At 45.2% G+C, this 14428-nt stretch overlaps 1 protein-coding gene across 1 annotated transcript; it reads right to left on the bottom strand.

Annotated features, from left to right (window-relative positions):
• Positions 1-3769: 3769 nt before the first annotated feature.
• Tmem128 (transmembrane protein 128) lies at positions 3770-12979 on the bottom strand. Its single transcript, XM_021163185.2, has 5 exons — positions 12672-12979; positions 11024-11165; positions 8211-8369; positions 5921-6026; positions 3770-4343 (listed from the first exon to the last, which is right to left on the bottom strand). Exons 1-4 carry the CDS (start codon positions 12760-12762, stop codon positions 5927-5929), a joined length of 492 nt encoding a protein of 163 aa, XP_021018844.1. The 5' UTR covers positions 12763-12979; the 3' UTR covers positions 3770-4343; positions 5921-5926.
• Between the last annotated feature and the right edge of the window lie 1449 nt (positions 12980-14428).

Genomic DNA, 14428 nt, shown 5'->3' with positions numbered 1-14428 from the left:
GTAAGGAAAGTTCTGATGATTGTCACAAGAGAGAAGGTGCAAGTGTTGGGGGCAGTGAAGGATGCCCTGGATATTTAGCTCACGGCATGCTGGACTCATGTCTGTTCATTCCTGCTAGGGTATGAGCTGGGAAGGACAGGCATTTCATATCCTTCGTGACTCCTTTGTATCACACATCCTCCGCGCTTCACATGCTGTAATGAAATTTCTTTTTTACTCTTAAGGTTCTGTGGCTCAAGCTCCGGGTTTCATACATACTAGGAGAACACTCCATCACTGAGTTATAGCCCCAGCGCTTTTTTAAAAACTTGGGACAGGATCTCCTATGTAGCCCAGACTGGCCTCATACTCAAAATCTTCCCGCCTCAGCCTCCCAAGCAGCTGAGATCACAGGTACTTTATCACCATACTCCCTGGAATTTGTTCTCAAGATATAGGAAAAGAGATAGAAAATAAATAGGAAATTCTTTGGTGGTTTTACAGTATAGGGGGAAATCAAAGAAATAGGCCTCATTGAAGAAACATGAGAAAGTTTAAGATGATGTTTATCTGTCGGTGGGAAATCTTACATTTACACGCACAGAGGAATGACTCTGTCAATGCCATGAGGGCTGAACTCCAAGTAAAGCATGCGAAGACTTGTAAACTGGCCATTGGAGGCAAAGGCCTGTAATCCCAGCATTAAAGCTGAGATGGGAAGTTTACAAGCTCAAGGCCAGCCTGAGCTATGTAGCTAGTTCAGGGCCAGCCTGAGCTGTAACAAATCTCAAAACTACTGAACGAGGGAAGAAAGAAAAACTACAGCTATCCTTAAGGCTCAGATTGCTTGGAAGTGAATCACACTCCAAGGGTCTAGGGAGTGTTCCTCAGCTGCAGACCCGCAAGACCTCTGTGGAATAACAGTACTCTACTGTTGGACTTGCCCATCTTCTCAGCCGTCCCTGACCTGGGATGGCTCTGCTGCTCCTCTCTAATGCCACTTCCCTGTGTGAACAACAGACTACAGTCTCAGTTCTAAAGTGTCTGGAGACAGCTGGCTAGATCATTTAACTCTTTCCACTTTAAGGAACGCTAAAACTCCCAGCACTGCCAAACTTGGTTTTCTTTTTAAATAAAATTTTTTCATTTATTTATGTGCATTGGTATTTTGTCTGCACCGACATACAGTGTGGAGGTGTCAGAGTTTTTTTTTTTTTTAAATTTTATTTATTCATTCATTTTACTTATTTATTAATTTAACTTATTCATCTAGTGCATTGGTGTTTTGCCTGCATGTATATCAGTGTGAGGGTATCAGAGTTTTTAGAATAAACTTTATTTATTTACTCATTCATTTTACTTATTTATTAATTTAACGTATTCATCTATGTGCATTGGTGCTTTGCTGCATGTTTGTCAGTGTGAGGGTGTCAGACCCCTTGGAGCTGAAGTTGTAAACAGTTGTAAGCCACCATGTGTGGCTGAGGCTTGAACCTGGGTCCTTTCGAAGAGTAGCTAGTGTTCTTAAGTGCTGAGTCATCTGGCCAGGTAGTAGTGGTGCACGCTTTAAATCACAGCACTCCAGAGGCAAAGGCAGATGCTGGTGGATCTCTGAGTTTGAGGCCAGCCTGGCCTACAGAGCCAAACTTTCAAGAGAATTTACCCTAGCCTTAACCACAGAAGCCCAGTCCCCAGCCTCTCCCCCAAAATGATCCTACTTGCCACCCTTAACAAGATCTGCTTAAGGAGAGCCAGGTTTCTATTATTTTGGGGAGTGCAGTTATGTGTAGTATACATGTGTGTGCACACGTGCTCACATGTGGAAGCATATGTATGTGGAACATGTGTGTGTATATGTGTGACGGGCTGAGGCTAACTTCCACTATGCCTTATATGTTAAGACAGGGAGGGTCTCTCTACTGAACCTACCGCTTACCTTTAAGGTAGTCTGGCTAGGCAGCTTGTTCCAGGGATTCTGCCCGAGTCCTGAGCACTGGGACCACAGGTGGACTTCCACCTACCTCTGGCTCTTGTGTAGGCTCTGGTTAATCCACACTGCAGCCCTCACATCTGTACAGCAAGTGCTTCTTTCTCTCTAGCCACACAGGACTTTTTTTTTCTTTATAAAGCAGATTCAGTCAGGGACATTAAATCTTGCTCCTGGTTTCTTAGAAAAACCAATGCCTCCCAAGCCAGGTCCCAGAAGACTTGGGGAAGTCCTCATCTGGTTCCCATCCTTGCCAACTACGTGACACTGCTATCTGGATATGTTCCACCCATCCTAGCACCCTGGCTTCTCCAGCGCTGTCTCTACCCAAGTTGCTCACTAGAACCATCCAGGGGTGTTTCAAGCAAGACAACCAGGCTTGAACCAGAGCCTGAGTGCCAGGAGCAAATGTCAACTCGGTCTTCACAGTGACTGTCAAAGGCAGAGCAGGGCTTGATTCTGTCACAGTCGTCACCTTGATGACCAGAACTTACAACTGTTAATGTCAACATTCATCACTCACAAGGGGGTGCCCCTCCCATTGGCTTGTTTAGACCTGGTGAGATAGTATGACATCACTCATTTCTTTAGGTGTTACAATAAAAACAGAGGTTGGGGGTTGGAGAGATTGCCCATCAGTTAAGAGGATATACTGATCTTGCAGAATAGCAGAGTTCAGTTTCAGCTCCCACATAGAGCAGTTCACAAATGCCAGAAACTGTGGGCATCTATACATAACCCCTTGATACTCACACACTATACACATAATTACAAAAGCATTTTTTTAAAAGCCCCAGAAATTACATTCATAGGAGTTTAGCATGGCAAGTACCAGGCATGATCGTGTGAGTGTATTTATATGTATAAGTGTATCTGCTTACTTAATATACTAGAGATTGAAACTAGGGCTTCATGCATGCCAGGCAAATACTCTAAAGGCCCAATCTTTCTGCTTTCTGAGACTGGGACTCTCTACGTTGCCCCAGGCTAGTCTTGAATACTTGAGATTCTCTCATGTCAGCCTCCTCAGTAGCTTTAGGTAGTGCCACCAGGCCTGGCTCACATGAAAGCATTAAACGGATCCTGAGTAACAAAGGCCACAGTATTTATCTCTTGGGCACCTGGGTTTTAAAACATAGATTAAATTGTAAAAATTCAAGCCAGGACAGTTTGTGTGAGTAACTATCAGAACCCATGTTCACTACGGCCAGACAGCCACTCTACCTGGTAGGTCAGCAGCCGCCAGCCTGTCCCGGGCCCTCATTGCTGACATCCTTGTCTAACTGATTCTGGCCTCAGCCTGGATCACTCTATTCTAAATGAGTCTCCACACACAACTACCAACTGGCTTGACTCTACCAATTATGCCTGAGCCCTCATCCATCTCAGTTTCTCTTTCCCTCATTACTTGTGTTCACTGATCACATCTCTCCTGTGTGCCAGACACCAGAATGGGTGCCTGACAACAGTATTTCTATTTCTCTAACCCCAAAGACAAGTATTATTCTCCATTTGCAGTTTAAAAATTGGCAGTCCCTCAGTTAAGTGTGTGGTGGGTATTGTGTGCCCAAATCCCAGTGGTGACCTTGTCAGTCACGTCACAGGAAAACAAATGCACAGGTACCTCTGAGTCACAGTGTTTATGACAGGCGTCATGGGAGCCTACAGGGCACAAACAGCAGTGGCTACTAAGCCACTTAAGCACAGAGTAACCTACTCTAAAAAGAGGCTACAGAATTTCTAGTTAACTCTAAATATGAACAGCAAAAAACAGAAGCAAGCCCCAAATTTGTATTAACCAAATGCACAAGTTATAAAAATATTTTATTGATGTTACAGAAAAAAATTATATGTACTTAAACATTATTAAAAGAACATAAGTTGAAAACTGTTAAAAACCCAATAACTTATATAATGATAAAATCCAGAGTAACAAGAAACCATAAGATACTTCCGTTTGGTCCTCTTATCTAAAAAGCTATGACAAATACGAGCTATCCAGTGACTACTAACGGTGACAACACGATTCTGTCATGCTTGTGTCCAGTCACCTATACAAGGGCAGCTAGCCTTCAAGTAGAACAGGCCAGAATCTGTAAAACTGTTGGCACTGTGCTCCTGTGATGAGCCACTACTGTCTCTAAAAGCTGACAGATTAACACTCGCTAGTTCTAACACAAACTGCTGATAAGCAATCACTTGTTTTGAACAGCAGAGAGAAAGATCATTTATTCGGATTTCGACAGCAGATCTAGAGAGTCACAATTTCTCCATGGAAACAACTCACTGCGGAGACAGCAATGCATACTGAGCTTCTCCTTCCTGTCCGCAGACAAGCTGGACGCTTTGTTCACTTTAAATACTCAGGTTCTGAAGTCTGGAAGAAACCAGCATTTATGTGCCAAGTGAAACATCTTAGCTCATGAATTCCCATTAAAAGCAAAGTGGTGTGGCTGGAGAGATGGTGTAGTGGTGAAGGGCACTGGCTGTTCTTGCAGGGGGCTAGGATTCAATTCCCTGCACTCACATGAAAGCTCACAACCTCTTTAACCCAGTTTTAAGGGATGCTATGCCTTCTTCTGACCTCTGTGATGCACATCTATATACAAACAAGCATATATACAAGCAAACACTCATGCACACAGATATGTATTTCAAAAGGAAAAGAGGTCATGCTTGGCTCCCAGCACCACACCGCTCTCACCGCCAGCCACACACCAGGCTCATGGAAGTCCAAGGCACCCAAACACCTAGAAACAGCCAAACAGTCAGAACCCAAGATTGCCAGCCACAGGGAAGGGGGAGGGGGGAGAAAGTTGGGAATCAGGGTCAGTCAAAGCTGTGGGAATAGGGTGATACAGGGACTAAACCTCTTAAAGTGAGGCATGCACAGGAACAAGGGGCCCCATGGGTCTCATCAGTCTCTGGACAGTGCAATATTAGAAGATAATTGTTTGTGACAGCGTGGTGATGGCCAGCAAATTGCCTGTGACTAGCAACAGCAGGCTCATGTGTACCTCTTCTTTCTGGTCACACTACGGGTGCACACATTCCATCAGCTGGAACACCCTGGTCCTGAGCCCCACTCACACATCCCCGAGTCTTACTTCCTCTGTTTGCAAATGGCCCTATCAAGTTGATTTTCTCCAAGTCAGATGTAAGTGGCACAAGGGGAGGGACTATATTGTCTTTTTTACCCCAATCATAGCATGAGCATTCTTCATACTCTATACACTTATTTAATAGATGTCTATCAGTACTCCCAACCAGACAGGAGCTGGTCCACAGGGACACATAAATTCTCTAAATAGTATAAAAAGGGCAGAATTTTTGAAGATTTATTTTTATTTTATACACGAGTGTTTTGCCTGTGTATATGTATGTATAGCACATATGTGCCTGACATCATCTGTGGAGGTGATACAGGGACTAAATCTCTTAGGTGTTAGATCTCCTGGACCTATGTGAGCTGCAATGCAGATGCTAGGAATGGAACACAGGTCCTCTGCAAGAGGAGCCAGTGATCTTCACCAGTGAGCCATCTCTTCATCCGCTGGAAAGAATTTTTTAAAAAGGGCTAGGGTACCATTCATCCAATATTTATAGAAAATGGCAGAATCTGTCCCAAGTTGAGTAAGATCACCATTATTTCCCATACTACTTCTAAGAACCATCCAGCCAACAGTATAAAGTGGCCTCATGTGCACTTCTCTACATTAAGACGCACATGCTGTCTTTATGAGTTCTTTGAAAGGCATGATGCTGTCTCTGAAAAACGAGCACTTAAAACTCCACATTGGGCAGGTGGCCTCAGGCCTTGCAGCTGTGTTCAGTGGTGACACGCGTCAGCACAGACACAGCAGGAAGGGATTCCCAGGCAGTCCTGTCAAGAGTGCCCTCAGGAAGTGACTGCAAGACCTTTCCACGGCTCACTGTTAGAAACAAGCATCTTACCGGAGCTTATCCGAGGAGTGAGATGAACATCACGACCCCCATAAACTGGGTGAACAGCAGCAAGGGAGTGAAAAATGACCACACATTCCACAGAGCCAGGTTGAAGCTGAAAGAAACCAAAACCAAACAGCTGACAGCAGCAAGTGGGATGACACAAACACCCCACTCCAGAGTCCGGAGTGGGAGCTCGGCCCGAGGACATCCACGCATGCGGGTCGTTAGCCCCGGCACCATTAATGATGGCAAGGAGATTTCTGCCTGTGCTGACAGAAGCTGCACCGTGACCTGGGGTGACATGGGCCTCTCGACGTTAGCATGTGGGATGGACCACAAACTCAAATGGCTGCAACCTACTTTATCGTCTCAGGCATTATCATGGGAAAAAGACGAGACGACTCTTAAAATAGCATGAAAAAGCAATGCTATACATGATGCTATAAAGTCTTCATTGCAAAAAACAGTATTCTTGTCACCAAATCAAATCAAACACTTCCTAAAAGCAAGTGAGTTTCAATGACTGAACCGATAGAAGCAGAAGCTACCAGGGAAACCATAAAAAAATTAAATAAGCTATCTAGACAGCTATGGGTTTTAATACGTAATCCTGGATAAATAGATGTCAAATAATCACAAGCCACAAGCCTGAAATTAATTTGATGTTTCTTGGGATGTTCCTGCTATAGAAGGCAAAGTAAGACAGAATCCTTGGTCTGCCCTCACCACAGGATACTGACCTCACAGTGGCGAGTGTTCGGCTGCACTGGGTCAAAGGAAGGGCATTTAAGCAGAATATACATAAAGCTTTAAGACTTTCCCAAAAAGCAGAATCCAGTTTACATAAACCCTCAGCCGGGCGTGGGGGTGCACGCCTTTAATCCCAGCACTCGGGAGGCAGAGGCAGATGGTTTTCTGAGTTCCAGGCCTATACAGAGAAACCCTGTCTCAAAAAACCAAAAAAAAAAAAAGAAAAAGAAAAGAAAAGAAACCCCTCAGAGAGGAAGCTTAACTTTCTCTACATTTTCTGATATTTACAAGTTTTTCTTCAGTGAGCAGGTACTACCTTTCTCTCTCTCTCTCTTTTTAAAATAGCCTCTCTTCTTCTCTGAGCATATGTGAATTTACAAAGGTGGGTTCACGCTGGCAACAGGGAACGAACAGGTTGAGCAGTCTTAGCATGTGCACACTGTGAAAGACACGTAACCTTTAAAAGGCACAGCTGCTTCCACTGTGGAAGAACTACAAGCTACACTGTGCCACTAGACACACTGGGAAGGCATGACAGCTGTCCCTTCCTACCTAGGGATCATTAGCTCTAAAATATTGCAGCAACACCAAGTCTCGAAATGCTCGGGGCCTTCCAGGGAGCCCTGCACCTGCAGATCGCCTGCACCTTTCCCCACATCCTTATGTCATATCCCTAAGGTCCTTACAGTGCCACACACTGTGAACTGATGCCCAAGGCACTACTACTCTGTTGTTTAGGGAGCAACAGAGAGAAAGGGACTGCACATGCTTAACACAGATGACATTCACTTTGGGGGACAGTGGCTAGTGAGACAGCTCAACCACTTTGGAAAAGCCTGATGCTATGGAATGAAGCTCACCTTTCTGGGTATATGTATACACATGTAAGCCCAACAGAGTGGGGGGAGGAGGTCTCAATGGCACCCTTCCAAACAGCACAACTATAAACAGCCTGACTGGGTGGCCGCGCAACAGATACACTAGGACTCAGTGACACAGTGGATTGACAACTGGCAATGAATAACCGTTGGGGACAAACTACAAGTTAACAGCATACGCTGCATGTATACAGTTAAATATTAAAGACTGGTGATTATACAACCAACTTCTCTACAGTCTTGTATTCAAAACACAGATGAACAGAACTGTGTTTATGGGATGCACAAAAATGGCAACAGAGATGGGGCAGTGTTTGCAGGCAGCAGGAAGGCACCGTGAAGCAAAGGGAAGGGTCAGCAGGGATCACCAGTCCTCCCTGGCCGAGGGCAGCAGCACTCGCCTCGTGATGAGTTCACTCGGTGCACAGTGAAAGACACTTACTAAACAAAACAGAACACAGAGCTCGGGCAGATGTCACCTTCTCTGTCATGAATAACTGAGGCAGATTAAGAGAGAAGGATGCTGAAAGGAGACCCCCAAAGAACAGAGCGCCTGGGACCCCCTTTTCCCTGGGGCACCATGCTGCTTGATTTAGGTTCTGGGTCACATTCATCACAAACACAAAGTGATTGTAATTGCTTTTCACTCACATTCAACATCCACTCACCAAATCCCTGCCGCAATGAAAGTTGCAGTTGTGATGGGCACCAGCGTTGGGTATTTGACATCATATTCTTCAATCCCACGGTACCATTCCAGGTAGACTATGCAGTAAAATGCAATTGACAGGCTGACAAATAACAAGGCTCCGCCAAAGAGAAACCAGCTGTGGAGACAAAGAGGAAGAAAGTAAGTGTCGACCGTGCTGGGAGAAGCAGAGATTTCAGTAGCCTTGGCTTAGTAGGGGTCATGCCTTTTTGCTTCTAAGAACACACCATGTTGAGGCCAGGCCTGTGCTTTCAACTTTCTCTCATCGCCACAGCCCTGGCCCAGTGTCTAATGTCTATGTTGTCTCTGCCACTGGAGGGCAGGTGCTCCCAAGCTCCCCACTTCCTTCTGTGGTTGATCCCATACATCATCTGTGGGGGACCATTCCTAATGCTACTGCTCTCACATTAAAGTCCTAGGAAAGCTAAGGAAAGGAAACACACTAAAGCCATGAAAAGTCAGCCTTCCCAGCACGGCCTCACCACACAACAGTCCCAGGCCCTCCCGGCATCCTGCCCATCACCTGCCAAACAGGCACCATGACACCTGGTAATGAGTCTGTCTGCCACAGAAGAAAATAACCTGCTGAAATCAGAAGTGCCCCTGCCACCATGCCAGACCCATCCTGGGCTCGACCCAAGTTCAAGTTCACAAAAACAAAGCTGAGGTTCCACTTGAGGTCCTCGGCTCTCTCCCAGCAGATTCTAAACCAAAGAGAGACGAAGTTTGCCGGCTGATGAACACTGAGTGTCAGCTTTGTCACTGATGGAGCTGAGAGAAAAACATGGCTGTGGGGAGTGGGATCAGAGCTTTTGTTCATATTCAGTCCCGCCAGGCAGTGGTGGCGCATGCCTTTAATCCCAGCAGAGGCAGAGGCAGGCAGATCTCTGAGTTCGAGGCCAGCCTGGTCTACAGAGTGAGTTCCAGGACAGACAGGGCTACACAGAGAAACCCTGTCTTGAAAAAACAAACAAACAAAAAAGATACTCAGTCCCACACAGACTTATTCCTTGGTTCTGGACCACGAACTTCCACTTTGTCAGTGTGGCCTGTGTGAGTGTGGAAACAGAAGCCTGCAAAGTGAGCAGAGTTAGCCTCCTTCAGGAAGCAGACACCCGCCCGAGAGAACGGTGCTGGGTTCCAGTTCTCCATCTAAAACTCACTTAGACAAGTCACATGACCTACCAAAGAGCGAACAGATGGAAGAACGGGGTGGGGTGGGAGGTGGTATTTTTAAACAAAGATGCTTCCTTATGAAAGATGGAGCAGCCTCTTTCTCAGGATTTAAATGAACTACTTCACGTCTTACACCCTTCCACCTGAAGACTTTGAAGACTGCATTTCCCATGATTCAGCAAGACCAAACTCCTGCCTGCATCTTTTATGGCTCTACTGTTATGTCTAGGCACTGTTCTTGGCATGAAACACAGTCCTCATGTGCCAGCTCAGACATCACCTACATCTCCCCCTTTTCTGGTACCTGATAGCCTCCACATTATTCACACACGATGCATAATTTCTGTTCTATGGTCACCTCCTGGGATGAGAGAGAACAGGATCTGTCCCTGGATAGGAAGGGCCATTTGACACTAGGACTCAGACCTAAGCTCCTGACTCCTCCCGCTGACCTTCAAGGCAGCTAACTCTGAGTCACACCCTCTAATCACCCCCTTCCTAGCTACTCTGAAACACGCCTTTCTCAGGCCACAGTGCCCACTCCACCTCTGGTTCTCAGGCCTTTCTTCTCCAGTCTTCTAGGGGCACAGGTAACAATTTTAAATTGCACACATACAAGGTACAATGATGTAATCTACTGTATGCAACAGAGTAAAATGACTACTAGAATCAGCTTATGGACACATTCAACACATCAAATAGCTAACACTGTATATAGAAGGGTAATGGGAGGGGTCACGAGACGACCACATAAGATAGGAAGATGATAAGATCTCACATACACTGTACCCCCAAAACTTACTAGGCTATGTGTGAAAACCTGCACCCTTTGACTAAAGGGTGTCTTGTTGTTTTCTGTATCATCAGTAGCTGCTTCAACATCATGTCTGATAGAGGTCATAGTGTGCATGCACATGTATATATGTATATGTGTGTATGTGTATATGTGTATATAGGTATATATGTATATGTGTACATGTGTATATATGGGGGGGCATATAGGTCAGAGGTCAACCCTGTATGTGTGTGTATGTGTGTGTGTGTGTGTGTGTGTGTGTGTATGCCAGAGGTCAGCACTGGGTGTCTTTCTTGATCACTCTCCACCTTGTTTTTAAGACAGGGTCTCTCACAGACTTGGAGCTCACCGACTCATGCAGACTAACCAGTCAATAAGCCTGGGGATCCCACCTCCACCTACTCAGAGCTGGGGTTAGAAGCACCAAACTGCCTTGTTTCCTTTTTTTTTCTCTCTGTTCATTTGTCTGTTTTCTAATGTAGGTTCTGGGGATCAAACTCTGATCCGCATGCTTAGAATATAATAGCAAGCACTCTACCAACTGAATCATCTCACTATCTCTTAACTGTTTCGTGAATTCAACTGACAGACACGAAAAACATGAAGCAACTGGGTGTTTTTTGTTGTTGTTGTTCTTCTTTCTTTTTTTCGTTATTTGAGGCAGTCTCACTAATATAGCTCAGGCTGTCCTGGAGCTCAATGTGTAGCTTTAAACTCAAGAGATCCACCAGCCTCTGCTTCCCAAGTTCTGGAATTAAGATCATTGTGTCACTATGCCTGGAGAAACAACATTTTCTTACCTATTGGTGTGAAAATTTTCTTTAAAGGTTTTAAAGAAGTCAACATAATAGGTCACAACAATGGATGCCAAAATCCAGAATCCAGAATGAATGTTAAGTCTTGGAAGAGGTCGCTCCTTTTTCTCAACAGCTGTGGGTGTTTCTATAAAATAGGGGAGATTTTGAGTTATGAACTTGCCCAGTTTTTTACACCAGATGAAGTCATCTCCTAGAACTTTCCATTAACCAGAATCCCACCCACTAAGGTGCGAACTCCTTCTGTCAGAGCATCAGGGTAAGTGTATATACAGGGGCAGAGACGTCGCCCAGTGGTAGAATATATCTTGAGTATGCATGAAGCCTTGAGTTCTATGCCAAGAACCTACCAAACAAATAACAAAAAATGGTAGATTTACATTTGCTGAAATAGTTAATAGGTACTCACTAGAAAATATGCTCAATATACTGGTTATTGCTGCAAAATGAATCCTGGACTCACATTTCATAATCTTCTAGCTACAGCAATGCCATCCGGAAGTATGGTATAGCATACACTTTATTTCACATTTCCTCTAGGAAAGTAATTATGTTAACTAAGTAAAATGTCAAAAGCAGGGGAATGAGAGGGTTCAGTAGGTAACATGGTTGCTGCACAAACATGAGAACCTGAGTTCATCCCCAGCATCCACAGAGACAGGTGGATCCAGGGGCCAAGGGACATCTAGCCTCAAAAAAAAATGTGAAGACCAACAGAGCAAGATGCACAGTGTCAATCTCTGGCCTCCAAAAGCATGTGTACCAATTTATGAGTGTGCATACACTAATAAAAAGAAAACGCCAACTACAATAAAATTTATACCAAAATATTTTAAACAGACATCAGCTTTTGGGGTAGCTCCAACATGGAGTGGCACACCAGAGCTGTAGCCCCGGAAGACAGCATAGACTGCACAGTTGATAGGCACGTCACTGCTCTCCCTGCAAACAAAATGAAGGGATTCCAACATGCCCTCTCTGTATGAGGACTACTGGTCTCCAAGTGAGGTCCGAATGGCTATCAGTCTCTAGAGAGGTTCCTACTAGCACAAATTCTTGAAGCTATTCTCAAAATGCACACAAGCTGCCAGTGTTTATTTTGAAAAGCTAACAAATGAAGTTCTTACAATATCCAGGTCAAATAGCTCTAAAATAAATTGTATCTCATCCTTACCGTTCTCTAGCCTATAGGAAGCCAACATGATTAGTTCCTATGAAATCGCTTTTTATTCTGTGCATCTACAGGCAAAAACACATAATGGAGAGTAGTTTGTACCCAAATGGTGGCATGTCATATATTGTTCTGAGATGCCTTCTGAAAACGGCCCGCAGGGATGGATACAGAAACGTCTATCTGATGTCCAGGCAGAGATACATCTAATCTAAACTTATTTTTGCTAGCTTTCTGCTGACAGGCAGCTAGGTACATCCATCCGTACCGTGTTACAGGCAAAGCTGAAGTGGTTGGTTTTAGTTTTAGTTTTAAAGGGTGTTTCCAAGCCCGCATTAAGTCGGCTCTCCACGGAATGCGGAAATGCAGCTCAGGGGAGGATGCGAGGGTTGCAAGACCTGTCAGGACCCTGGACACCGACTCGCGGCCCCACTCTGGGCCCCAGAGTCTGGGGAGCCTCACCCGGCTTGACCTCGTCCTCGCAGTCCAGCTCTACTTCGGAAGGAAACAGGTAACGCCGCCGTAGCTGCTCCCGAGCCCACGGAGCGTCCATCTTGGCGCCCGCCAGTGCGACGGAAGTGACCGCACGCAGCACTTCCGGCGCCAGGTCCAAGGGCGGAATCTCAGGACGCTCGGAATAAAACTACATTACCTTGGCGGTTTTAGTGGGTGAAGAAACCGCGCTAAATCACCAAGAAGCACTTGAACTTTAAAATACTGATCTCTGGTCTCAGGAGCAGTGGGTCCCTGTATTATTACTATCTATGGAAGCTCTAAAGGACCAAGATTAGCATTGCCTCTGGCTGCGCGGTCCGGAGAACATCTAGTTTCCATCGCTTAAACGTAGAAAATAACCTTCTATCCAAGGCTGAACTTCCAAACCCCAGTCAGTCTCCCAGCTACTCCAGCTCTGTAGGGGTTCCACTGCTAGTCTGGGATGAGTTGTAGGCAGTTCCAGGGAGAGCAAAGAACCGCCAGATTAGGGAGAAACGACCTCTGAGATTAAAAGAAATTGCACACCCCCCAACATCCCTGTCAGATGATACTGCCTCAAGGTCCTCAATTTTTCACTTTCATAGCTTGGAAGAGTGAAAGAGCATGCAATCTGACTAACTGCAGGAAACTCCCTCCCAGATGTGATGACACCTTTTGCCTCCAGAGTCTGCATTCCTCTTATAAACTGCAGCTTTCCCCAGTTTCTGGGAATTCATTTTGGAAGCAATTCCCCCTTGTTCCCATTTGCTGTAAATAAGTTTTTTGGTTTTGTTTGTTGTTGTTGTTGTTGTTTGTTTTGTTTTGTTTTGTTTTTCTGTGATCACTACTTTGGTGTTCTGTTCATTTTGTCTCTGGTAATACTGACAGGTTGCATAGCTTTGGGTAAGGAAGGAACCCAATACTATTTGCTTTTCTGCCTAATAGACATTATATCCACCTCTATATCTGATTTGTTGGGCTTGAGGGAAAACCAATGGTTTAGGGATCCTGTGAGCCCTCTTCTCTCGGCTTGTGAAAAATAGCCCTCTCTGGACTGTGGGAACCAGCCTTCTTTTCCAGCCAATTGTTCCCACCACCCAGTGCCCATAATCTGCATTTCACTGGATCACAACTTATTCTTCTATCAAGAGTCCTATTGTTTATTCTCCTACTCTTTCCCTAGTGAGTCATGAGCTGAGAAAGTTTGTGCTTAACCAGTCAAGCGTGTATTGCACCTGCTATTCACTAGGAACTGCCTGCCATGCCTGAGGCCGGGCAATGGAGACAAGATGAGTAAGAACTGACCTTACTCTTGAAGTGCCCCTGGGTCAAACCTGACCTGAGATATAGAAGAGAGGACAGTGCTGCTTGAAATGTCCAGACGTGTTTCATTAATCCGAGCAGAGCAACATTTTCTGACCAGCTACTTAGAGTAAATGCTGAGGACAAGGTAGGGATGGAATGGTGGAGATAGTGTCAATCTGGTGCCATAATAGAAATCTGCCTGTGGGATTTGGGGAGTACGGAAGAGAGCTGGTGTGTTCTGCCAGGGGATGTAAGGAAGGCAGAGAGGAGGGCTGAATACAGCATCACATCCCGGCAGGCAAATCTGAGCACTCTTCCATATGGTGTGGGGGCTGATGGAGAAATAGTCAGGAAAGGGGTTGAGTTTCTCTGAATTTGTTTCTGTTGTTACTTTAGCTTTCCTGCATCCCTTGAGGCAAAGAGTAATGGCTGAGCAGCTC

The sequence above is a fragment of the Mus caroli genome, chromosome 5 (genome assembly GCF_900094665.2).
Source record: "Mus caroli chromosome 5, CAROLI_EIJ_v1.1, whole genome shotgun sequence".
Classification (NCBI taxonomy): domain Eukaryota; kingdom Metazoa; phylum Chordata; class Mammalia; order Rodentia; family Muridae; genus Mus; species Mus caroli.
Note: the sequence above shows the minus strand (reverse complement) of the source record. Positions and strands in the feature narration are given on the sequence as shown.